General features: G+C 36.1%; 1 protein-coding gene across 1 annotated transcript in view; it reads right to left on the reverse strand.

Moving 5' to 3' along the window:
- The window catches only part of LOC127848694 (protein phosphatase 1 regulatory subunit 12A-like), a 123,131-nt gene that overhangs the window by 37,624 nt on the left and 58,359 nt on the right, over positions 1-27,148 (reverse strand). Inside the window, exons 15-24 of the mRNA XM_052381285.1 lie at positions 26,166-26,248; positions 21,888-21,905; positions 16,325-16,582; positions 12,728-12,818; positions 11,670-12,035; positions 9,132-9,210; positions 8,246-8,434; positions 7,673-7,809; positions 4,718-4,762; positions 1,204-1,281 (exon numbers count right to left, since the gene is read on the reverse strand). Of these exons, the coding sequence (XP_052237245.1) occupies positions 1,204-1,281; positions 4,718-4,762; positions 7,673-7,809; positions 8,246-8,434; positions 9,132-9,210; positions 11,670-12,035; positions 12,728-12,818; positions 16,325-16,582; positions 21,888-21,905; positions 26,166-26,248 (1,344 nt within the window). The remainder of the gene's footprint in view (positions 1-1,203; positions 1,282-4,717; positions 4,763-7,672; positions 7,810-8,245; positions 8,435-9,131; positions 9,211-11,669; positions 12,036-12,727; positions 12,819-16,324; positions 16,583-21,887; positions 21,906-26,165; positions 26,249-27,148) is intronic.

The raw sequence follows: 27,148 nt of genomic DNA on the forward strand, positions 1-27,148 counted from the left end.
AAAGGGCCCATAATTCCGTCCAAATGCCAGTCAGAGTTACATAACTTTGCCTGCACCGTCCCCTTATGATAGTTCATAAATCTTGCAAGTATGAAAGCAATAGCTTTGATACTGTAGGAATAAAGTGGACCTAAACACAAAACTTAATCAAATTTTCAATTTTCTAAGTATAAAAAGGGCACATAATTCTGTCAAAATGCCAGTCAGAGTTACATTACTTTGCCTGCACAGTCCCCTTATGATAGTTAGTAAGTGTTGCAAGTATGAAAGCAATAGCTTTGATGCTTAAGGAATAAAATGGACCTAAACACAAAACTTAACCAAAATTGTCAATTTTCTAAGTATAAAAAGGGCACATAATTCTGTCAAAATGCATGCCAGAGTTATCTAACTTTGCCTGCCCAGTCCCCTCATGATAGTAAGTAAGTGTACCAAGTTTGAATGCAATAGCATTGATACTTACTGAGAAAAGTGGAACTAAACGCAAAACTTAACCAAAATTTGCAATTTTTTAAGTACAAAAAGGGCACATAATTCTGTCAAAATGCACGCCAGAGTTATCTAACTTTGCCTGCCTAGTCCCCTCATGATAGTAAGTAAGTGTACCAAGTTTGAATGCAATAGCATTGATACTTTCTGAGAAAAGTGGACCTAAACGCAAAACTTAACCGGACGCCGACGCCAACGCCAACGCCAACGCCAACGCCAACGCCGACGCCAAGGTGATGACAATAGCTCATAATTTTTTTTCAAAAAATAGATGAGCTAAAAATTGTCTCCTATTGAAACCTATTTATCTCTATTGTTACATCGATTTTTGTCCATGCCATTTGAAATTCAACTTACTGTTTTTACAGATTTATTGCATTCTTTGACTTAGTCTGAGCCTTTCAAGCTTATAAAAGTTGTTTTCAGTATATTGTTCGCATACACTAACATAAAACCTCCATGTTAATTCAATTTTATAAATGTAAAAGAGACACACATTGTGATTGGACAAGCAGAATAAGATACCTTATCATGACTTAACTCCCATGTCCTTACAACAAAAATATAAATTCAGGAAATTACGTTCTAAATATTTGATTCCAAACTTTGAGAAGCAGGTTTCCCATGACATGCATCAAGTATCTGAACATTCTTTTTAAAGGGAAAGAACCGTAAAATGTTTAAAAAAATATCATGCAAAGGGAGAGAACTCACCTTATCATCAGTATCTGAAGGCTTGTCAGTTTTATCTTCCTCCTTGTTCTCCTTATCCTTATCTTCTTCTTCATTGCCCTGAAAGACATTGAAGATTTATACCATGTATTATTGTAAAGGCACAAAAGACAAAATCAAACCGCTTAAACAGCATACACAATGTAACAGTGGGCAAATCTGTTCACAGTTGGGTTGTCGTACTTTACCAAGTTATATTTGAGACTCGGTCTGAGAAAACAGGGCTTAATGTATGTGCGTAAAGTGTTGTCCCAGATAAGCCTGTGCACTTGGCACAGGCTAATCATTGACGCCACTTTCCGCTAAAACTGGATTATCACTAAGAAGAAACTTTCTTTAAACGACTGCACAGGCAAATCTATGGCAATACTTAACGCACATGCATTAAAACCCATTTTCCCTGCTCATTTGCTACGGTGCTATTTCAGATATAGCCTTCAGCAATTTAAAAATAGCTTATATGATATGAAAGGGGCAACCTGGAAACAAAAGATAATAAACCATATATGACAATAAAACAACAGAATTAGAAAAATTATTGGCCCCTTGTTCACAAAAGATCAACTACATTTATCAACAGTTGCAAACTGCTTCCAACTACTAACTAGGCTAAAATATTGTACATTTATAACAAGTCTTCATCTATCGGCAATTCAATGATGTGCTTAAACCCTTTACTACTTAGATACATATATTGACACATTTGTTGTCCCTTAGAAAGTTACATTTAATTAAAGATCTTTTTTACTAGATTCAAGTTTAAAGGCTTCATTGGACCCTTAGATACTGATGAGCAGCAAACAGCATAAAATCTGAATAGACAGAACGGTTCTGGTTTCATGCTGTTTGCACATAGCCATTTTCACTTTGCTTCTGAGTGGGAAAGGGTTAAGGATTCTATATTGAAATCAATAATACTGTCGGTCAATATTTGCCCAAATATATATAAACAAATCAAACTTAGAATGAACAACATTTTGGGGATTTTTCCACAATACTATATAATATACTTCATTATCTGTATGTACATATGTTACTTTCAGTCTATACTGTTATTTATAATAAGCAGATTTCCATAAAAACAAGATGTGTTTGTGAAACACAATGTCCCCCTATATGATGTTTGACCTTGAAGGATGACCTTGACCTTGTGAAGGATGACCTTGACCTTTCACCACTCAAAATGTGCAGCTCCATGAGATACACATGCATGCCAAATATCAAGTTGCTATCTTCATTATTGCAAAAGTATTCATAAAATAAGTGATTTGGGCCCCATATATTTGACCTCTGACCTTGAAGGATGACCTTGACCTTTCACCACTCAAAATGTGCAGCTCCATGAGATACACATGCATGCAAAATATCAAGTTGCTATCTTAAATATTGCAAAAGTATTTATAAAATGAGCGATTTTGGCCACATATATTTGACCTCTGACCTTGAAGGATGACCTTGACCTTGAACTTTCACCACTCAAAATGTGCAGCTTCATGAGATACACATGCATGCCAAATATGAAGTTGCTATCTTCAATATAACAAAAGTTATTGCAAAATGTTAAAGTTGGCGCAAAAAGACCAACAGACAGACCAACAGACAGACCAACAGACAGGGCAAAAACAATATGTCCCCCACTACTATAGTGGGGGACATAAAAATACTAAAATGTTGTTTTTTTTATTTATTATTTTCTTTTGGTGCATGTAGTTGTCTATTTTTATTATAATTTGTCATTATAAATAAATATAACAAGCAAAACTGCATATAAATAATTGAATAAAAAAATGCAATTTATTCTTAAGGCAATTGAATATGGGTTATATTAACCATTTCCAGTATTACAATTAAAACATGTAAATGCTGATGTGTCTCTCTGCCTCACTAAATTTATAATTTGCATGAATATTTATGGAAAATTGAAGGTTCCCAAATTCTTGCACAGCATTAGATTCCAACGTGTTCTTACAGATAATGTGTAGACAATGACTCCAAAACACATATCTCTCAGCATGTTTTGTCTTTAATTTGACCTAGTCGCCTTTTTTGACTGCACAAGACCCTATTTAAAACACAGCTTAAATGTCTCTGGTACCAATAATCTAATCCATTATCTATTCGAGTTTTGTACAAAATTATTCATTTAAATGACAGAATGTGTATAAAGAATCTTAAGTGTCTTGCTTTCTTATAAATAAAAAAAATGGTTAAAATAATTTTCATAAATTGTGATTAAAACAAAAACTATTGTCAGTGCTTGTCTAGTTTCTATCTCTATACAAAGTCTTAGAGAGATATTTTCATATAGATAAGAGTGCATAGTTTTTTTAATTAACTAAATAAAGATTACTAATTATTTTCAGGCTAAGGCTTTAAAGGACCCTTTTCACGTTTTTGGTAAATTGACAACATTCAAAAAAGTTGTTTCAGATTCGCAAAATTTCGTTTTAGTTATGATATTTGTGAGAAAACAGTAATACGGAACATTTACCATGCTCTAATATAGCCATTATATGCATCTTTTGACGATTTAAAAACCTGAAAATTATAAAGCGTTGCAACGCAAAACGATTGAATAATTTGGAGAGTTCTGTTGTTGTTGTTAAATTTTGTAAAACTACGAAGAATGCTTATATAAAGTATAAGATACGTCCTTCATCATACTTGGCAGGATAGCCGAGCGGTCTAATTGGTTTTTACTCCAGGACTCCAGGGGTCACTGGTTCGAGCCCTGCTAAGGTTACTTTTTTTTAAATTTATATTTCATTCTTGATTTTAACTGGAGCTTTTTAGATCCAATGTTTACATTAATCAATTTAAAGCATTTAATGACAAACTTCAATACATGCCAAAATCTGTGAAAAGGCCCCTTTAAATCAAATGAACAAACAAAAGAATAACTTTTAAAGGAAATACACAAACAAATTAATAACTTTATTACAAGGAGTTCAACTTATTGAGGCATTTTTGATTAACAAATAAGACACATTTATATCTGATAGTAACAAACGAGTAAAACACAGTGAACTGCACACTTGGTTGAGTGTAACCAGTGATCTAGTGATTCACAGGGCATATTTCCTCTCCTCAGGTTTTTGGGCAAGGCCGTTCAATAAGGATTTTTTAAGCTGATTATCTGACCAGAGAATATTTGACAATATTTTTTTATTTAAAAATAACCAGAACTAAAAATAATGCATGTCTAGTAATTTTAAATAAATATCTTGATTGAAAATCAACAAAGTTTATTTTTTAATGGCATTACCATTTTAAATGCTTGATTAACTGAAATTAATTAATTTTTTTATATTTATATATGAGGTTTTTTTTCCATAAAATTAAATATAATTTAATCTTTTTTTACATAAAGTTTTTGATAAAAAATATATAATTTTAGTTAGGGTATAATATCTGTATTAAATATTGATGAAAATATGCCCTGGATTCACAAATGCGTTGATGACACACATACACATCACAACACTGAGTGGCATACTTCCTCTTTCCATTTCTGAGCATTCTCTCTTATTTGCCTTAATGTCTAAAATACGCAAGAAATGCAGATTAAGTCTGACACTTAAAAATATATATTACCTGCACCATATCAAAATGGGTCTTATGCATAATGAGGCCAGTGTATCTTGAGACAGCCTGCGCAGATGCACAGTCTGGTCACGAGCTACACTGTCAGCTTATAAGACCATGAAACCTTGTGTGACTTTACAGCAGACAAGGTAGATGTCGAACAGACTGCGCAAATGAGTTGTGTTCTGAGAAAACTGGGCATAATGCATGTGCGTAAAGTTTCGTCCCAGCTTTCAGGACATTTTTATGACATTTTTCGTCAAGTCTCTTCTCAGCAAAAATCCATTCAGGCGGAAAGTGTCGTCCCTTATTAGCCTGTGCAGACTACACAGGCTAATCTGGGATGACACTTTACACACATGCATTATGCCCAGTTTTCTCAGAACTCTACTCAAATGTCAGGCTGGTCAGGCGTTTTGATGGCCAAATATGACATAAGCCCCAATTTTGCAAGACCCAGCTCATATTATATAAGAAGCTTGTCGCAGAATAAATAGTATGATAAGTCTAAGAGCAGATATTCAGAGCAAGTTTTATTAGGGCTGCACAAACAAATGTATCATATTGATTGTGCACAAGCTTTTTCTTTATATTGACTTATTGATGCCAAATGGCCAAGTCTCAAACTCATTCAAAATCATTGGGACAAATGTTCTCATCAAGTTTCATGATGATTAGGCAATAAAGGTAGCCTCTAGAGTGTTCACAAGCTTTTTATTATTTGGATGATGTGACCTACTTTTACCCCACGTAACTCAGTGTTGAACTGAGCATAGATATATTTGCTACAAATATTGTGGTGTCTGCATGAGACTAGGAAGGTTGGCATCAACCCTAAGTTGGAATAGGCGTGCTCCCTATGGTATAACAGCAAAACTCTCCGAGATCAACTTTACCATCAAGCTGAACAAAGAAGGCCAAACCAGAGTTGTACACCACAAACTCAAGCCTTGCAACTGGGGTGTTCTACAGAGATGGGTGTCATCCACACAGAGAAAGATTTTTGATAATATACAAATATAGGAACCATAGACCAACTTACCATCAGTGGACATTATATTTTGAAACTTTATGTAATGTTTAATACCATGTACATTTGTGACAGTGGTTGTGACTGATGTAATGTTTATGGCATTGGGTTGAGAATATTGAAGAGAGGTTCACATCGATGCCTGTGTGACAGTGGCCAAGCGAAGGGATATTAAATCTTAATAAATTTCATAGACACTGAAATGCCTTGTAACGAAATGCGCTGTGAACAATGATGGCAATATTTCCGTTGAGCTCAATATTTTTATCTTTGAAATATTGTCAACACTGTAACAGTGTTCAACTAACTACATTTACCACTAGATGACCCGTAGTTCATGATTTTTTCACAGGGAATACACTTTGCCTTACCAGGACAGTCAATATTGTGAAAGTGGTATTGATTTCTGAGTTATATCCACTGTTATAACTACTTCCTACTTTTAATTGTTTTTAAATAATTTGTCAATCTCAGAGATTTTGTGAGACTCGTTCGTTTATTCGTTCCATAATTTTCATTTTCGTTTCACAAAGGCGCCATTTGCAGACGAAACAGCAATGTAATACCCAACCCATTTTAAAAGTTTGATTTTAATTGGAAGATTGGTAAACAACAGACAATTACATGGCTTTTATCAGAAAACGAGACAAGTCACCTAACCCATGTGAGAGTGTCTTGCTAGCCAAGTCGAGGAGTTTGTCGACAATTCTCCACCTGGTGGCTAGTCACCGATTGAGGTGCTTGGGAAAGCATTTACGGACTTATAGACCAGCTTAGCAGAGACAATAGAGAGATACTTAAGGCCATAAAAGAGTACACTGCAGAGTTGCGTTAGATAAACATAACATTGGGCCATATGCGTGACGAGTGAATCACTCAGATTTGCAGCTCCATAGTACACTTGTGCCCAAAAGCCAATCTGGTCTGTCTAGGCGTCTAAGAGTTTCATAAGGGAAATGTTGACAACACTTCTTACAACAAGAGCACTGCATAGCAGGTGCCAACGCTCGGCTGCGGGTGCAGTTTTGAATATATGAAAGCTTGTCAGAATATTTTTTTTTAGAGGTCACAGCGACCTTGACCTTTGACCTAGTGACCCAAAAATGGGTGTGGCATGTAGAACTCATCAAGGTGCAGCTACATATGAAGTTTCAAAGTTGTAGGTTGAAGCACTTTGATTTTAGAGCCAATGTTCAAAACCTTAACAAAATGTTAAGGTTTTAGCACGGCGGATGACACAACAACGGACATGGACAGAAGAGCTGGCTATGACAATACCTGGGGTTTTCTACGAAAACAGCCGAGCTAAAAATGGGTAGTAATGAGAGTTATTTTTCTTCAATATGAAACTAGCAAAGAAAGAACTTAACATGTGTTCCCCTTACATACAAACAAGGAGTGTAATATAAATTTCCCCTTTAATACAAAACAGGCAAAAATAAGCCTTAACATCCAACAAACAACTATTATGAAAACAACAAAACAAGAGCTGTCCAAAGACAGCATGCTCCACTTTTCTTGTGCTCTGATATTATAATGTACATTGTCAGTTTTCTGATATACATGTAACCCTTTCCCCCATAAGAAGCAAAAAGTTAAAATGGCTATTGCAACCAGCATTAAACCAGAACAGCCTGCGAGTAACTCAGGTTTTATGCTGTTTGCTGCTCATCAGTATCTAAGGGTTGGAAATGAAACCTTTAAAACTTGAATCCAGTAAGAAAGGTCTTAAATTAAATTAAACTTTCTGAGGGACTACAAATGCGTCAAAATACAAGTCTAAGTGGTACAGGGTTAAATGCCACAAAAATAGAGAGCCATTTCTGGTCAACTCACCTCAGGTGTATAGGTGGCGATGCCAGTGGAGCGTCTCTCACGGTTGATCTTGCGTCTCCGTATTGCCGTGGACTCGTGACGTTTGTCGTCCTTGTCCTGGCTGGACCTGTCCCCATCTAGATCATCGGATACAATACCTGTGAATAGTGAAGATCATACCAAATCAATGTTCAAATAATTCAAAGTATGGGTTAACCCTTTACCCCTTAAATACTTATCAATAGTGTATTACCCACATCATACAAAAATGGGTCTTATGCCATATGCAGCCAGAGTGACTCCAAACTAGCCTGCATATTTGAAAAGTCTGTTTAAGAGTTACCCTGTCTGCACAAATGAGACCACACAACCTTGCGTGACTTTTTATAGCTGACAAAGAAGCCTCTGACCAGACTGTGCGACTGCAAAGGCTGGTCTGCAGCTATGCTAACCGCATATGGCATAAGACCCATTCTCATGAAGCAGCTAATATATTGTTCCCTAATAAACAGCCCCAAAGGCCTAACACTCTAAAGGAAGTGATTTTCTCTAGAGGCAGACACATTGTTGTTGTTGTAGTCTTTCCCCCATTACCTTTTTCTTTTTCCTTCTCCTTGCGTTGTTGTTCCAGGGCGGTCTCCTCCTCCTGCTTCCTCAACCTCTCCTGCCGCAAGGAGGCCGACCTTGTGATGTTTCCTCCAGTCCCTGATGGGCCCCCTACATCCACCATAGACAATGCATTGCGCTCTGCTGCACGCTCCGTGCGGTTTCGAGGGACATATGCTGCAAGAGATTACATCTGCATGAGCCCTGCTTTGGTAAAACGAGGCTTAATGCATATTCAATGCATGCATAAAGTGTCCTCCTGGATAAGACGACCATTTGAGCTTTCATGGCATTTTTTTAATTAAAGGAAGTCTAATATTAGAGCCCATTTTAGCCAGAAAGTGCTGTCCCTGATTAGCCTGTGAAGACTGCACAGGATAATCTGGGTCACTATGCATATGAATTAAGCCCCATTTTTGACAAAGAGTGGCGCATATTCATTTGCAATCATTTTCTGACAAGCAATGCAAATACGACCAAATTGTCACAAATGTCCCGACCCCGTCTTGTAATCAAAATGAATTATAACATAGTAAATACCTTACATTGGTAAAAAATAAAAACACAAATGAGCCGTGCTCTGTGAAAAGGGGATTTAATGCATTTAAGTAATGTGTCCCAGATTAGCCTGTCCAAAGGGACTGCACAGGGACGACACTTTCCGCCTAAACTGGAAATTTGCTAAGAAGAGACTTTCTTTAAATGAAAAATACCATAAAAGCGGAAAGTGTTGTCCCTGACATACCTGTGCGGACTAGACAGGATAATCTGTGACGACACTTTATGCACATGCATTAAACCCCCTTTTCACAGAGCATCGTCCAAATTAATGTCATTGCCTTAAAGCTGTGGAATGATTGAAGCAAAAACTAACCCGAGTTTTCCAGGTTATACCCACTGCCACCTTCTCGTATTCTTCGAAAACTGCTACTCCGTGTTGCACTAATATCATCCTTTAAAACAAAAGAAAATATCACAATCACATAAGGCAATCTGCAAATACACACACAACTGAGAGAATACAGCTTATTTTGAAGGTAAGAGCCACAAAATAAGAATTTGATTGAAGGTTAATGCCCCAATATGAGAATAAATAAAAGTCTCAATTGGTATGTCCATGTACATTGTTTATTTTGGGGTCAATTTTGGGTTCAAAATTCGACCCCAATTCCCAATCTCAAAAAGTATATATTTATAAAAGACCATATAATAAATTGCATTTAGTTGATTTCCCTATCCAGCTCCGTCAGTTTAACCATTTGAAGATATAATATTGAGTACCTTTACATGGTCAATTTTAAAGTAGTTGTTAGCCAAAACAAAAATCAATGCCACACATTTTCCAATGATTTTTCCAAATCCAAAGAGCCCTTCCCACATTGCCAATATTGTGAAAACCCCAAGACTGACGTAAACTGCAACAAGATGTGTTTGTGAAACACAATGTCCCCCTATATGATGTTTGACCTTGTAGGATGACCTTGACCTTGACCCTTTACCACTCAAAATGTGCAGCTCCATGAGATACACATGCATTTCAAATATAAAATTGCTAGCTTCAATATTGCAGAAGTGACATTACATGAGCAATTTTGACCCATATATTTGACCTTGAAGGATGACCTTGACCTTGACCTTTCACCACTCAAAATGTGCAGCTCCATGAGATACACATGCATGCCGAATATCAAGTTGCTATCTTCAATATTGCAAAAGTATTCATAAAATAAGCGATTTGGGCCACATATATTTGACCTCTGACCTTGAAGGATGACCTTGACCTTTCACCACTCAAAATGTGCAGCTCCATGAGATACACATGCATGCCAAATATCAAGTTGCTATCTTCAATATTGCACAAGTACTCATAAAATGAGCGATTTTAGCCACATATATTTGACATCTGACCTTGAAGGATGACCTTGACCTTGACCTTTCACCACTCAAATTGTGCAGCTCCATGAGATACACATGCATGCCAAATACCAAGTTGCTATCTTGAATATTAAAATACTGCAAAAGTGTACATTAAATGAGCGATTTTGATCCATATATTTGACCTTTGACCTTGAAGGATGACCTTGACCTTTCACCACTCAAAATGTGCAGCTCCATGAGATACATATGCATGCCAAATATCAAGTTCCTATCTTCAATATTGCAAAAGTTATTGCAAATGTTAAAGTTGGCGTAAACCAACCAACCAACAAACCAACCAACAGACCAACAGACAGGGCAAAAACAATATGTCCCCCACTACTATAGTGGGGGACATAAAAATTGAACAATCATACAACCAGTTTAGATTGTTAACTTAACATACTGTGAGAGAGTAAGCACATATAAAAAAGGTCCAAAACTTTGCATAATACACAATAAGAGCAAACAAATATAGTAATGAGAGGACATGAATAAGAGCAAACAAATATAGTAATGAGAGGACATGAATAAGAGCAAACAAATATAGTAATGAGAGGACATGATAAGAGCAAACAAATATAGTAATGAGAGGACATGAATAAGAGCAAACAAATATAGTAATGAGAGGACATGATCAGAGCAAACAAATAAAGTAATGAGAGGACATCAATAAGAGCAAACAAATATAGTAATGAGAGGACATCAATAAGAGCAAACAAATAAAGTAATGAGAGGACATCAATAAGAGCAAACAAATATAGTAATGAGCGGACATCAATAAGAGCAAACAAATATAGTAATGAGAGGACAGACAAACTATATATGAGCCACATTCTGTGAAAAGAAGGTTTAATGAATGTGCGTAAAGTGTCGTCCCAAATAAGCCTAAGCAGTCTAATCTGGGACAACACTTAACGCACATGCATTAAAACCACATACATTTTCAAGCCTCACTACACGCCAGACAAATTTTGTTGTGAGGTACACCGAAACAAGAGATGTGTTTGTCAGAAACACAATGCTCCCTATTGCGCCGCTTTGAAGCCATAAATTTGACCTTTGACCTTAAACGATGACCTTGACCTTTAGCCACTCGAAACGTGCAGCTCCATGAGATACACATGCATGCCAAATATGAAGTTGCTATCTTCAATATTCAAAAAGTTATGACCAAACTTTAACAAAGGTTATAGTTTTAGGAACAAAAAATACAATGATATTTGACCTTTGACCTTGAAGGATGACCTTGACCTTGACTCTTCACCACTCAAAATGTGCAGCTCCATGAGATACACATGCATGCCAAATATGAAGTTGCTATCTTCAATATTGCAAAAGTTATACAAGTTTAACCAAGGTTAAAGTTTTGTGACACACACATTCAATGACTGACTGACACAATGACAGACAGACAGACAGGCCAAAAACAATATACGCCCGATCTTTCGATCCGGATGCATAAAAATAATGAGGAAACTTTAAGTAGACTCACATCTTTTTTAGCAGGATCTTCACGTTGCTTTCTCCAAGAAGCCATAGAGGCAGTGTCTGTTTCACGAGTAGACTGACTTCTCCGAATATTCACATCAACTGGCACTCGACTACTAATGTCTTTATCATTGTTAACGTTCAAATTGCCTAACACACTTGTCCGCGATGACGAGGCAGAAGTGTCCTGAGATTTTGTGGTGGTTGTGTCCGTTGTCAGGCTTGTGGTTGCCACGGGGGTTTCTGTGGTTGCAATGGTTGTGGTTGCCAAGATGGCAGATGTTGTTGTTGTTGTTGCCGTGGTTACTATGCTGGGGTCAGTCTTACTAAGAACCGCGTTGGCCTGTTGAACATCCTCCAATGTCACACCCTACCATGAAAATAGATCGCAAAATCAGTTATATTATAAATAAAGTACATGACATAAAAGACTGTATTAAGGAACACATATAATCTCTTATGCACAACAATTATGTGTCAGCAATACAATTACCATTTATATGAGGTTGACAACTAATCCTTATGTACTTGACTACAACACAATTATTTATGTATGTGTCGTGTCTTTCAATTAACTGTTTCCAGCTCAGAAGCAAAGTGAAAATGGCTACATACTGCAACCAGCATAAATCCAGAACAGCCAGCAAGTAGCTAGCAGTCTGTAAAGGTTTTATGCTTTTTGCTGTTCATCAGTACCTTAGGTTTGGAATTGAAGTCTTTAAAACTTGAATCTAGAAAGAAAGGTCTTAATTTTATTTGTTTTTTTAAGGGACGACAATTGCGACAAAATTCAGATCTGATTGGTACATTTTTGAAAGTTCTTTTACATTAAAATATGTTTACACAAGTAAATATCGCTCAAATAAATAATATTATATAATGTTGTTACCTGATAAACATTGACATTCAGAAAGAAAATTTAATCACGGATTTCCATTATACCTGATAAACATTGACATTCAGAAAGAAAATTGAATCACTGATTTCCATTATAGGAGAACTCAGTTCCTTTAGAGCTTTGAGAATAGTGGCCCTTCACAAGATGGTTGCAGTTTCACTGACCTGTGTAGACCTACGGGTCTCCCTGGCACGCTTGGCACGAACTTTGCGCAACATTTCTGTCTCCTCATCGCGCTTGGGAGGTTCGTACGACCTGCAAGTTCATGCAGAAAATTATGTTTGGAACTACAAGTTGTTCACTTTTTAGTTGCAAACAAATGTTAATGCTAAAGGAACAACTTAATGATAGTTTAGTCAGCCAAACGATGAGAAATGATTCTGTTTAGATTAACAAAAATGACGATGGATTTCAGAAGGTCAATCTTCATACCATGCTGACACATGCTACATTCTTGGCAAATATACGCTTTTTTACAATTAAAATCAAGATGCAGCATAATTATTTGTTTTGTAAAAAAGGGCAACAATCAATGGCACAAATAAAAAAAATGCTAAAATTGAGCGGCATTCTGCAAAAACTGCGCTTCATGCATGTGCATAAAGTGTCATCCCAGATTAGTCTGTGCAGTCCGGCACTGTCCCCTTGAATATATTTTTCATTTAAAGGTAGTCCCTTCTACTTAATAAGAGCACCGCCTTGTGGGTGCAGACCGCTCATCTATTTTTCTTTTTAAAGGTGAAGGGACCTATCTCAATTTCAATCACAAAGGAAGGAGGGGTGGAGTGGAGGGGGGTGTATAGTGTGGGGGTGTGGTCATTTATTACATTTTCTTCCAAAAATGCAAAAAAATGCAATTTTTTTTTTGGGGGGGGGGGTGGATTCTTGGGTGGGATGGTTGGACAGTATTGTGTTTTTTTAAATGTTTGAAAAAAAAACAATTTTTTTTTGGGGGGGGGGGGGGGTTGGGGGGGGATATAGTGTCAGGGTCATTTTTTAGATGATCTTTAAGAAAAAAAACTTTTGGGGGGGGGGGGATATTCGGGGTGGGGGGGGGGGGGTGGTAAGAGTTGTTTTGTCAAAGTATCAATCAAATCTAATCATAAATAAAGAAGTTATGGCAATTTTAGCAAAATTTAATAATTTGACATTGAGAGTCAAGGTCTTTCAAAGGTCAAGGTTAAATTCAACTTGCCAGGTACAGTACCCTCATGATAGCATGAAAGTATTTGAAGTTTGAAAGCAATAGCCTTGATACTTTAGAACTAAAGTGGATCTAAACACAAAATTTAACCATATATTCAAAGTTACTAAGTCAAAAAAGGGCCATAATTCCGTAAAAATGACAACCAGAGTTATGCAACTTGTCCTTTACTGTCCCCTTATGATAGTTTGCGAGTGTTCCAAGTATGAAAGCAATATCTATGATACTTTAGGAGTAAAGTGGACCAAACACAAAACTTAACCAAAATTTCAATTTTCTAAGTATAAAGGGCCCATAATTCCGTCAAAATGCCAATCAGAGTTACAAAACTTTGCCTGCACAGGCCCCTTATGATAGTTAGTAAGTGTTGCAAGTATGAAAGCAATAGCTTTGATACTTTAGGAATAAAATGGACCTAAACACAAAACTTAACCAAATTTTCAATTTTCTAAGTATAACAAGATGTGTTTGTGAAACACTATGTCCCCGTAAATGACGTTTGACCTTGAAGGATGACCTTGACCCTTCACCACTCAAAATGTGCAGCTCCATGAGATACACATGCATGTCAAATATAAAATTGCTAGCTTCAATATTGCAGAAGTGACATTACATGAGCAAGTTTGACCCATATATTTGACCTTGAAGGATGACCTTGACCTTGACCTTTCACCACTCAAAATGTGCAGCTCCATGAGATACACATGCATGCCAAATATCAAGTTGCTATCTTCAATATTGCAAAAGTACTCATAAAAAGGGCGATTTCGGCCACATCTATTTGACCTCTGACCTTATAGGATGACCTTGACCTTTCACCACTCAAAATGTGCAGCTCCATGAGATACACATGCATGCCAAATATCAAGTTGCTATCTTGAATATTGAAATATTGCAAAAGTGTACATTAAATGAGCGATTTTGACCCATATATTTGACCTTTGACCTTGAAGGATGACCTTGACCTTTCACCACTCAAAATGTGCAGCTCCATGAGATACATATGCATGCCTAATATTAAGTTGCTATCTTCAATATTGCAAAAGTTATTGCAAATGTTAAAGTTGGCGCAAACCAACAGACCAACCAACAGACCAACAGACAGGGCAAAAACAATATGTCCCCCACTACTATAGTGGGGGACATAAAAAGTGCACATAATTCTGTCAAAATGCCAGTCAGAGTTACATAACTTTGCCTGCACAGTCCCCATATGATAGTTAGTAAGTGTTGAAAGTATGAAAGCAATAGCTTTGATACTTAAGGAATAAAATGGACCTAAACACAAAACTTAACCAAAATTTTCAATTTTCTAAGTATAAAAAGGGCACATAATTCTGTCAAAATGCAAGCCAGGGTTATCTAACTTTGCCTGCACAGTCCCCTTATGATAGTTAGTAAGTGTTGCAAGTATGAAAGCAATAGCTTTGATACTTAAGGAATAAAATGGACCTAAACACAAAACTTAACCAAAATTTTCAATTTTCTAAGTATAAAAAGGGCACATAATTCTGTCAAAATGCTTGCCAGAGTTATCTAACTATGCCTGCCCAGTCCCCTCATGACAGTAAGTAAGTGTACCAAGTTTGAATGCAATAGCATTGATACTTTATGAGAAAAGTGGACCTAAACGCAAAACTTAACCGGACGCCGACACCAAGGTGATGACAATAGCTCATAATTTAAAAAAAAAAAAATAGATGAGCTAAAAATCAATTTTAGACAGAAAGTGTGGGTTCAAAATAGCATTTGCAGATCGCATAGGCTAATAAAGGATGGCATTTGCACAGGCTAATCTGGGACAACACTTTACACACATGCATGACATCCAGTTTTCCCAGTACGCTACTCTATTTATGGGTCAGAGGAAAATCCATTATGCATGGTTTTTTTTATTCATGATGATGATTCATTATGAAGTATCAAGGTCCAACAATGCAAAATGTTTGGCCAGTATTATACCTTGTCACTTGACAGCCAGAATGTGCCATTAGTATGTGCATGAAGAATACTAATAACTTCTTTGAGCTTTCAAGACATAAAATGCATAATCCTCAAGCAAATTCCTCCTATTGATATCCCCCACCAAATAAATTTTGTTTCTTGAAGGGTGCAGAACTAAAAGAAAAGGTTATTCTCCACATTGATCTATACACCCATGCAATTTCATGTTTAAATCTTGTATAGTATCTGACATATAATCCTGAAAAGTTACATCACACAAGAACTATAAAGGTGCAAAAACTCTTTTTTAAGAAAGTGAAAGGTAATTGTTCTAAAGCATGGCACTTCTCATTGATATTTATAGACACATGAAATTTCATGTTGAAATCTTGTATAGTTTCTTAGATAGAGCCCTGAAAAGTTTGCCACAGATGGACAGACAACGCCAAAACTATATCCCTCTGCCTTTGGCGAGGGATAAAAAGACCTCCATTGCCATACTTTGAAAGCTAGAGGCTGTCATCAAATAATGATGATAGCAATGGCTGGCCCCTTGCACGGACATTAAATGTCTGAAGACCACAATGGACGTTCCAGTATTGGCCCAACTTACTTTCTGTGGTGAGTGAAGGAGGAAGTGGGGGTGGTTATAGTGGTCGTGGATGACGTGCTCAATATTGTCGCTATATTGTCTGACGAAGAGTTGCGAATATTTGTTCTATTCTCTTTATCGGCATTTTCTTTTTCCGTTCGCTCTTTTCGCTCGTTTTCAAGCTGTTGTTGCCGGCGAGAGTAAGGGACGTACGGGCTAACAGTGGGCCCGGCCGAGACAAACCGGTGTGGGTTCGTGAGACCCACTTGACCCCCAAATCTGAAGAATGAAAGATGAAGGTCATGCAGCATGCGTTTGATCAGAGGTCAAGGTCGCAAGGTCAAGATGATAAATACTGAAGGCATGCAAATGAACTCGTGTGAAAACTGGGTTATTTGGGTGCCACTAACACTGTGACTTAAATCGTAATGTTAATATACATAAAAAACATAATTGTACAAAGTTGTGATTTAGTGGGGAGTAAAATGTTATGTTACTTTAATGGAAAACACATTTTATAAAATAAAGCATCTTTGATAGTTTTCTTACTATGATAGATTTGGAGTTTTTTAATGGCCAAAACTAAATAATGAAAATATTTGTGTCAACCTTCATACAACTAGATGATAAATTATGTTCAATAAAGTGGAATCAAGGTCTTAACTATGTTTGCATCAATGAAATGAAAGCATATGGAGGACATGGACAAAAACTTTGACTGTTCTCAAACTAAATATTAATCATTTTCAGACTCGAAATATACAGCATTTTTTAAAAATAATACATTCTTAGCAATTATGATAAGAATTTGATAAACTTTTAATATATACACGTCTATGGATACATAACACTTGAACACTACTAGATGTGATTAAATAGAAGCACACAAACAAATTTACAGAGATATCGGACAAAGATGTATATTATTAGAATAGACATGAAGAGAATGAAACATTGGGCCATGGGGCTCGAGAACCTGAAATAGAGAAAACAAAAGACAAAAACACAGGTCTTTCTGCAGCTATGACCTTGTTTCCAAGGTTAATCAATAGGGGTATGATTTTGTATCAAATGCCAATCAATATAACATATGTTTTCTGTGGCTATTACTATGTTTGCAAAGTCAATCAATATAACACAGGTCTTTCTGAAGCCTTGACTTTGTTTTCAAGTTTAGTCAATACAACACCAGTGTTTTTGCAGCTATGATTTTTTATCAAGGTCCATCATTATAAAATTCATTCTTTCTGTGGCTATAAATTTGTTTCCAAGGTCAATCAGTAGTTTCCAAGGTCAATCAATATTGCACAGGTCTTTTTGTGGCTAAAATTAAGTTTTCAAGATAAATAAATATAACACAGGTCTTTCTGCCACTATGAATTTGTTTCCAGGGTCAGTCAGTATAACAAAGGTCTTTCTGCAGCTGTGACTTTGTCTCCAAGGTCAACATATATTACACAGGTCTATCTGCGGCTATGACTTTGTTTCCAAGGTAAATCAATATAACACAGGTCTATCTGTGTCTATGACATTGTTTCCAGGGTCAATCAATATTACACAGGTCTATCTGCTGCTATGACTTTGTTTCCAGGGTCAATCAATATTACACAGGTCTATCTGCTGCTATGACTTTGTTTCCAGGGTCAATCAATATAACACAGGTCTATCTGTGTCTATGACTTTGTTTCCAGAGTCAATCAATATTACACAGGTCTATCTGTGTCTATGACATTGTTTCCAGGGTCAATCAATATTACACAGGTCTATCTGTGTCTATGACTTTGTTTCCAGGGTCAATCAATATTACACAGGTCTATCTGCTGCTATGACTTTGTTTCCAGGGTCAATCAATATTACACAGGTCTATCTGTGTCTATGACTTTGTTTCCAGGGTCAATCAATATTACACAGGTCTATCTGTGTCTATGACATTGTTTCCAGGGTCAATCAATATTACACAGGTCTATCTGCTGCTATGACTTTGTTTCCAGGGTCAATCAATATAACACAGGTCTATCTGTGTCTATGACTTTGTTTCCAGGGTCAAACAATATTAATGGTGTTTTTGCGGCTATGACTTTGTTTCCAGGGTCAATCAATATAACACAGGTCAATCTGCGGCTATGACTTTGTTTCCAGGGTCAATCAATATTACACAGGTCTATCTGCTGCTATGACTTTGTTTCAGGGTCAATCAATATAACACAGGTCTATCTGCGGCTATGACTTTGTTTCCAGGGTCAATCAATATTTATGGTGTTTCTGTGGCTATGACTTTGTTTCCAAGGTCAATTTATATAACACAGGTCTATCTGTGGCTATGACTTTGTTTCCAAGGTCAATCAATATTACCCAGGTCTATCTGTGGCTATGACTTTGTTTCCAGGGTCACTTAATATCAATGGTGTTTCTGCGGCTATGACTTTGTTTCCAGGGTCAATCAATATTACACAGGTCTATTTGTGTCTATGACTTTGTTTCCAGGGTCAATCAATATTATTATTGTTTATGTGGCTATGATTTTGTTTCCAGGGTATATCAATATTAATGGTGTTTCTGTGTCTATGACTAGTTTCCAGGGTCAATCAATATTAACCAGGTTTTTCTCTGGCTAGTAATTTCTTTTTGAAGCCATTCAATCTAGTGTTTGTCTTTTAATAAATGATTGTTTTAAGCATATTTAAAAAAAAAAGGTTTTATGGTTCTTATAATAGATCTACTTTGCAAAGTTATCAAGGTGTTCTAAACACCCCATCTGAATGAAACGAAGACTCACTAAACATGTGAAGTATAATTGTTTGTTTTTAAATTAAAACATTTGATTCTTATTCTTGGAAATCTGTGCAAACTAGTCAGGCTTTGAGTATAAGAGCCTCATTATGTGTAAACCAGGCTTAATGCATGTGCAAGAAGCGTCGTCCAAGATTAGCCTGTGCAGTCCGACACTGTCCACTTTTTAAAAAAATTTATTTTTTCATTTAAAGGTAGTACCTTCTACTTAATAATCAAATTTAGACAAAAAGTGCCAGTCCAGATTAGCCTGTGCCCACTGCATAGGCTAATCTGGGACGACACTTTACGCACATGCATAAAGTCCACTTTTCCCAGAACAAGGCTTATAAGCTCCTTCAGCATGCCATAAAGCTCTTGGCATCATTTCTGTTGATTTTTCTGCTGAATCAAGATCTTATCAGCTTTAAACAAATTTTAACACTCAAGTTCACAAAAAAACAACCTTCAGTTTACATCAATTACAATTAAATAAAATACAAAGATTAAGTCAATATATTTTTGGTATATGGCTTACATTAATCCGCTTATATCCCAATAATGCACTGCGCTTTGCTATCATTACACTTTTACAACACAGAAAGCACAATGATAACAATGGACTCCCTTGTAGCACACCATATACAGAGAAAAAGCTATACTTTAAATTTTGGGAGAAGTGACTTCTTCCAGCAGAAATAGGGAGAAGTTTTTGAACATGTTAAGTTTGAAATATTATGTTGCAAACATCTATACGATTCCGTTGTAACTTGTCTTGCTCTTGTTTTCTATATGTAACAAAAACTGAGACTTACTTTTATTATACAAAGGGATGCATGTTCAATAGCGAGATTATCTTATTATTTGGATTAATAAATCCCCAAATGGCATAGATATGCATTCCCTGGTACATAACACCCAACATTGGCTGAAGCAACCCACATGAAATATATCATCCCATTCCAGCATCAATACTTATATTCGAGACAGGAAACTTAAAGCTTGCGCACATTAGGAACTGGATAGAAACATATAACAGCAACCATGTCAAATACAAAGGCAAAGTCAACAAATGCACATTCAAGCTTTAACAAAGAACATTTTCAAAATTACAACTATAAGGATATTTTATATATTTTATTTTTAAGTATTACAATAAGCTTGAAGTGCTACTTTTAAATGTTGGATATGGAACAATGTGTATCATTGGTAAACAAAGCAAATGAGTATGAAACAAGACCTGTGTTTGTGAAACACAATGCCCCCTATTGCGCTTTGAAGCCGCACAGCAGCTATTTGTGAAGTCCAAGGCCCATAACTTCACAAACAAGAATCCGTCGGAGATGGGTGATGCTCCCCAAAAGTTTTTTTGTCACAATATTGCACTATATATTCAGATAAAAGGAAACGTCTTGAGTGGCATAACTTTGTACAAAATAATACGATGGATGGTTTAGCAACTTAAAAATTTCAAAGGGCCATAACTCTCTAAATAAATCATCTAATCAGAACCCACAAATAACATGCTTATCTCCTCAAGGTAGTTAAGCTTCCCATACAGCTTCATTGAATTCCAGTCAGTAGTTGGGGGGACAAGAATTGCATAATATGTACAGTTAATGGAAAATTTCAAAGGGCCATAACTCTGTGAAAAATCATCCGACCAGAACCCGCTGATAATATGCACATCTCCTCTTGGTAGTGAAGCTTCCCATAAAGTTTCATTGAATTCTGGTCATTAGTTGCTGAGAAATAGCCCGGACAAAAATTGTGCACGGACAGACGAAGCGCGACTATATGCTCCCCCAAAAAAATTTGGGGGAGCATAAAAATCAATAGACCATAATGAAACTCACACTTTATCTGTAAGTCATGTAGGTAGTCTCACTGACCAAAAATTAGCACAATATCTGAAAGCGTTGCATAAAAAACTTCTGGAAAACGGTTATAGAGAAAATGTCTCCATCCAAGGCCCATAACTAAAAATTCAATGGACCAGAATGAGTTTCACACTTCACCTGTAGGTCATGTAGGTAGACTCAAAAACCAAGTCAGCTCAATGTCTGAAAACAATCCGTAAAAAAAACCTCCGGAAAACTGAATGCGGGACAGACGGACAGTTTGACTGCTAAATGCCATCCTACCACTGGCATACAAATTAAATTCTGCTAATATTATGGCTGTAAAATGCAGTGAAAATGTTTGTGAAGCAATAGCCAGTCTTGTTAAAACTCTAGCCATTCGCTTAATGTGCATTAATGTTGCAACAAGCAATGGAAATGACAAAATCTGGTGAAGAGAACATCTTGGATGAATACAGAATATAAAGTCAAATATAGTGGGGTTTGGTTGACTTGGACCCATTTGTACATAAACAATAAACTTAACTCAAATGTCAAAAATAATAATTAATTAACCCTTTCCCACTTAGAATCAAAGGGAAAATGGCTATGTGCAAACAGCATAAAACCAGAACAGCCTGCATGTAACTCGCAGCCTGTTCAGGTTTTGTGCTGTTCGGTGCTCATCAGTAAGGTCTTAAATTAATTATAACTTTCAAAGGGACTACAAATGCTAGAAAATACATATCTAAGTGGTAAAGGGTTAATAAAACAAGAATGACATAAGTACAGAAAGTTCACTTATAATTATCATCCAACAAAGTGTTATGTTAGACTGAAGCTCAAAGAATGCGTACCAGCAAAAGCCCTCCATATAATTCAACCATTCCCGGTCTATATTTGAGATAAATTATCAAAGTGCTGGAAAGTCTGGGTATGAATATAAACTTGACTTCTACCAACAACCAACTAACCTTCTCCAGCGCTGTAGTCTGTTTAATACACATACATGTATTTGAGACAAGTTCTGAGAAAAGGGGTTAAATGCATGAGCGTAAAGTGAGCACAGGCTCATATGGGACAACACTTTCTGCTTTCATGATATATTAGGTTTCCTTATTCTCCTCTTAGTGAAAAACTACTTTAGGCGGGAAGCGTGGTTTGCACAGGCTAATCTTGGACCACACTTTACGCACATGCGTTAAACCCCCTTTTAACAAAGCGAGCTCAAATGTTTCCTTCAGACTATGCTTTAAAAAAAAACATTATTGTACAAAATTACAAAAAAATAAAAGTTTTCCCTTATCCTTTTTTTATTCCATTACACTAAAAACTGTACAAAACTTCCAAAACAAGAGGACTGTCAGGGTCCTTGAACGCTCACCCAAGCTGGTATAATACTCGAGACTCCTGGTTTAGGTTTACTTTCGACCCCAAGATGCATGATTTGAAAGAACTTTGTAATAGAACGGAGACAATCTTACATAGCAAATACCAAACCACTTAGCCTTGTGGTTTCAGAGAGTCTTCACTATTAACATGTAAGGAAATCAATAAACCCTTAACCTTTTACCACTTAGATACGTATTTTGACGCTTTTGTAGTCCCTTAAAAAATTAAATTTAATTAAAGGCTTTCTTACTAGATTCAAGTTTTAAAGGCTTCATTTCCAACCTATAGATACTGATGAGCAGCAAACAGCACAAAACCTGAACAGACTGTGAGTTACTCACAGGCTGTTCTGGCTTTATGCTGTTTGCATATAGCCAATTTCACTTTGCTTCTGAGTGGGAAAGGGTTAAGGTGGAGCTTATTTTGACCCCAGGGGCATGATTTAAACAAACTTGGTAGAGGACCTTTATATGATGTTACACAGTTAACACCAAACCTCTTGGCCTAGCCGTTTTGAAGAAGATTGTTGAAGTTTTCAATATAACAGATCTCAGAGATTGTGGACATCCCTTTTTATATTAATAAGCTGAAAATCTGTCAGGACTGGTTGTTGCTTGTTTATGTAGTAGTACATCATTGAAACATTTTCACATCTTTTCCATTTATACAAAAATGGTCAGCTAATTATGCTCTAAAGGCTTAATTTATTATTGACAACAAAATACCAAATTAAGTAATCTGGGCATTTTATTACAGTTAGCAACTTGTTTCTTGAGGTAGGATTGTGAAGCGAAATTATAAATCCATAGTTTATTAACTTAACAAACGTTGCACCAGCACTGGGAACATTGAAGAACGCTATTGCCTATGATTTTGCTCTGTTCATTTGATGCTGACACATTACAATACAATCCAAATTAAATTCTTATGCCTTTGTCTAGTTTGTTTTACTTCCAGAGCATCCTCTTCTGCATTCATTGTTTTCACCAGATCAACTTAACTTTCCCCAATTTTGGCAAGCCTGACAAATTTTTGATAATGAAAGAATATGATTGGCTGAGTAAATCAAAGACTGAACGAGGCTCTTTATGATTGGATGTAAGCAGTGTCGCTAAGAAATGGGCTAAACCAAGAACAAAGTCGTGGCGGTAAATTGGCTATGGGATTCCACAAACTAATCATCATTATTCCCAACCCCATTTTTTTCCCCTCGTATTTGCATCAACCTCAAAAGTGACTCCTGGTATGTAAAATCCACTGATTTACATGAATCCTTGAAATATTCATGCCCCTGGTATAAGAAAAAGCAGTTAACCCCCAAGGCAGGGATAATGTTGAAACCAAAGGCATGACTCAACCCTTTCCCCCATAAGAAGCAAAGTGAAAATGGCTTTTGCAACCAGCATAAAACCAGAACAGCCTGCAAGTAACTCACAGTCTGTTAAGGTTAAATACTGTTTGCTGCTCATCAGAAACTAAGGGTTGGAAATGAAGGCTTTTAAACTTGAATTTAGTAAGAAAGGTATTTCATTAAATGTAACTTTCTAAGGGACTACACATGCGTCAAAATACATATCTATGTGGTCAGTGGTTAAACAAACATGGTAGAGTACCAGTGTTTGTTACATACACATATTAGAATAATTAGCCATGCTATTTCAGAGATTTTTTTAAGTTTTCATTTTTAAAACCCTTTTTGGATCCGGTAACCTAACTAATCGCCAAACAGGAACCAAATGACCAATTCTCGTAAAGAACAATCCAAGGAACATTCCTATGAAGTTTTGTTAAAATCTGCATATCAGTTCACGTGGAGATGTCTTCTGAATAATAATTGACTACTGGCGGACGAAAGACATCACAAACATCACTGTACCTTAATAGCTCATGTTGCATGTTGTGCTCAGAAGAACTTAAAATATATCATCTTATTGTAACTTTTAAAGTAAAATGAAGATCACAAATAGGAATAACAAGACTATTGCCAAGCAATAAGTCCCCTACCGGCTCCACCATTGTCAGAAATTCCACCATTGTCAGAATATTTTTTTTATTTGTTGCCATAGCAACCAGAATTTTTGACGTAGGAACAAAATTAAATGACATGCATATTGTCCATATTGCCATCTATCCATGTTCCAAGTTTCATGAAAAAATATTAAAAACTTTTTAAGTTATCGCAGGATCCAGAAAAACACCATTTTCAGCAGTATTTCTAGTCTATTTGTTGCCATAGCAACCATAATTTTAAATGTAGGAACAAAATGAAATGACGTGCATAATGTCCATATTGCCATCTATTCATGTTCCAAGTTTCATGAAAAAATATTAAGAACTTTTTAAGTTATCGCAGGATCCAGAAAAACACCATTTTCAGCAGTATTTCTAGTCTATTTGTTGCCATAGCAACCATAATTTTAAACGTAGGAACAAAATGAAATGACGTGCATAATGTCCATATTGCCATCTATCCATGTTCCAAGTTTCATGAAAAAATATTAAGAACTTTTAAAGTTATCGCAGGATCCAGAAAACCACCAATTTCAGCATTATTTGTAGTCTATTTGTTGCCATAGCAACCAGAATTTTTGACGTAGGAACAAAATTAAATGACGTGCATAATGTCCATATTGCCATCTATCCATGTTTCAAGTTTCATGAAAAATATTAAGAACTTTTAAAGTAATCGCAGGATCCAGAAAAAAACACCATTTTCAGCAGTATTTCTAGTCTATTTGTTGCCGTAGCAACCAGAAATTTTGACGTAGGAACAAAATGAAATAACGTGCATAATGTCCATATTGCCATCTATCCATGTTTCAAGTTTCATGAAAAAATATTCAAAACTTTTTAAGTTATCGCAGGATCCAGAAAAAAACACCATTTTCAGCAGTATTTCTAGTCTATTTGTTGCAATAGCAACCACAATTTTTGACGTAGGAACAAAATGAAATAATGTGCATAATGTCCATATTGCCATCTATCCATATTCAAAGTTTCATGAAAAAATATTAAGAACTTTTAGAGTTATCGCAGGATCTAGAAAAAAAACACCATTTTCAGCAGTATTTCTAGTCTATTTGTTGCCATAGCAACCACAATTTTTGGACGTAGGAACAAAATGAAATGATGTGCATAATGTCCATATTGCCATCTATCCATATTCCAAGTTTCATGAAAAAATATTAAGAACTTTTAGAGTTATCGCAGGATCCAGAAAAGTGTGACGGACTGACGGATACAAAACCACAAGTCCCTTCCGGTGAAACCCGTAGGGGACTAATAAAACTCTACAAACAATGTAAGGAGACAAATTATATGATTAAAAAAAAGCATATCAAACAGTAACCGTCGGAGACGGGTGATGCTCCCCAAAGTTTTTTTTTGTCACAATATTGCACTATATATTCAGATATTAGAAAACGTCTAGTAGTTGGGGGGACAAGAATTGCACTATATGTACAGTTTATAGAAAATTTCAAAGGGCCATAACTCTGTGAAAAGTAATCTGTCCAGAACCGGCTGATAATAAGCACATCTCCTCTTGGTAGTGAAGCTTCACATAAAGTTTAATTGAATTCCGGTCATTCATTGCTGAGAATTAGCCCTGACAAAAATTGTGCACGGACGGGCAGACACACACGGACAGACGAAGTGGCGACTATATGCTCCCCCCAAAAATTTAGGGGGAGCATAAAAAAGGAACAAACACAACAAGTGCAAATCAAACAATAATCCTTTCTTCCTCAAACTAACTCCGCAACCATGACAGTACTTGTTTAAATCACAAGAAAATACTTGTCCATAAAATAGTTTTCAAACAAAGGCAAAGAGGGAAACAAACGCTCCAAAGTACCCACCTGTCAGTGAGGCTGGAGTTATTGTTGTCAGAGCCGGAAAAGGAAGAAGAACTGAGAAACGGTCGTCGTGACGACGGCTTGTCCTGAAAAGAAAATGATAAATTGCTTTTTTTACAAAACAAAAGTTGTTGTACTGCACACTTAAAAGTCTGTTTACTTGGATTTTACTCTTTGGACCCATTTATAATAAAATACGCCAGATTTTACTGCCTGCTGCCTTTTTTTCACGTTCATCTGAATTATAAGAAATTAAACTTTTGTTTTATGGGAATGCAATACATATTTATGTAAAGAACTTCATTCCATTAGACGTTTAATAGATATAACCATCATTTTTTCCATTAGGTGAACATTTAGTCTTTTACAAAGTAATACACCTTTCAATTTGAAAAATCAAGATCCTTTTTTAAAGTAACACCCATGATTTAACATATTTTTTCCAATAAAATTTAACTTAACCAACAAAAAACAATTATTTAAATGTCCAGCTTTTTAAAACTAAGTTTCCTGGGGCAGTTGCCATACATTTGTGAGTGAATGGTCAGTTTGAAAACCAGAAACAACACTGCACATCAAAAGCAATAGCAACATTTAATTAGTAACATAACTGTTCAGGTTTTATGCTGTTTGTAGCTGTTCATAAGTGTCTTTGGAATTGAAGACTTTAAATCTTGAATCTAGTAAGAAAGGTCTTATAATAATTTTATTTAAGCTGCGCTCTGTGAAAATGAGGCTAAATTTTGTTCATAAAGAGTCGTCACAGATTAGCCAGTGCATACCACACGGGCTAATCAGGGATAACACTTTCCGCTTAACTGGAATTTTGTATAGAAATGCTTCTTTAAAATGACAAATTTCCTAAAACGGAAAGTGTCATCCCTGAATAGCCGGTGCAGACTGCACAGGCTAATTTAGGATGTCAATTTAACCACATACATTAAGCCCCATTTTCTCACAGCACAGTCCATTTGATTTTCTCAGAG

This window comes from Dreissena polymorpha, chromosome 10, assembly GCF_020536995.1.
Source record: "Dreissena polymorpha isolate Duluth1 chromosome 10, UMN_Dpol_1.0, whole genome shotgun sequence".
In the NCBI taxonomy this organism is placed as follows: Eukaryota; Metazoa; Mollusca; class Bivalvia; order Myida; family Dreissenidae; genus Dreissena; species Dreissena polymorpha.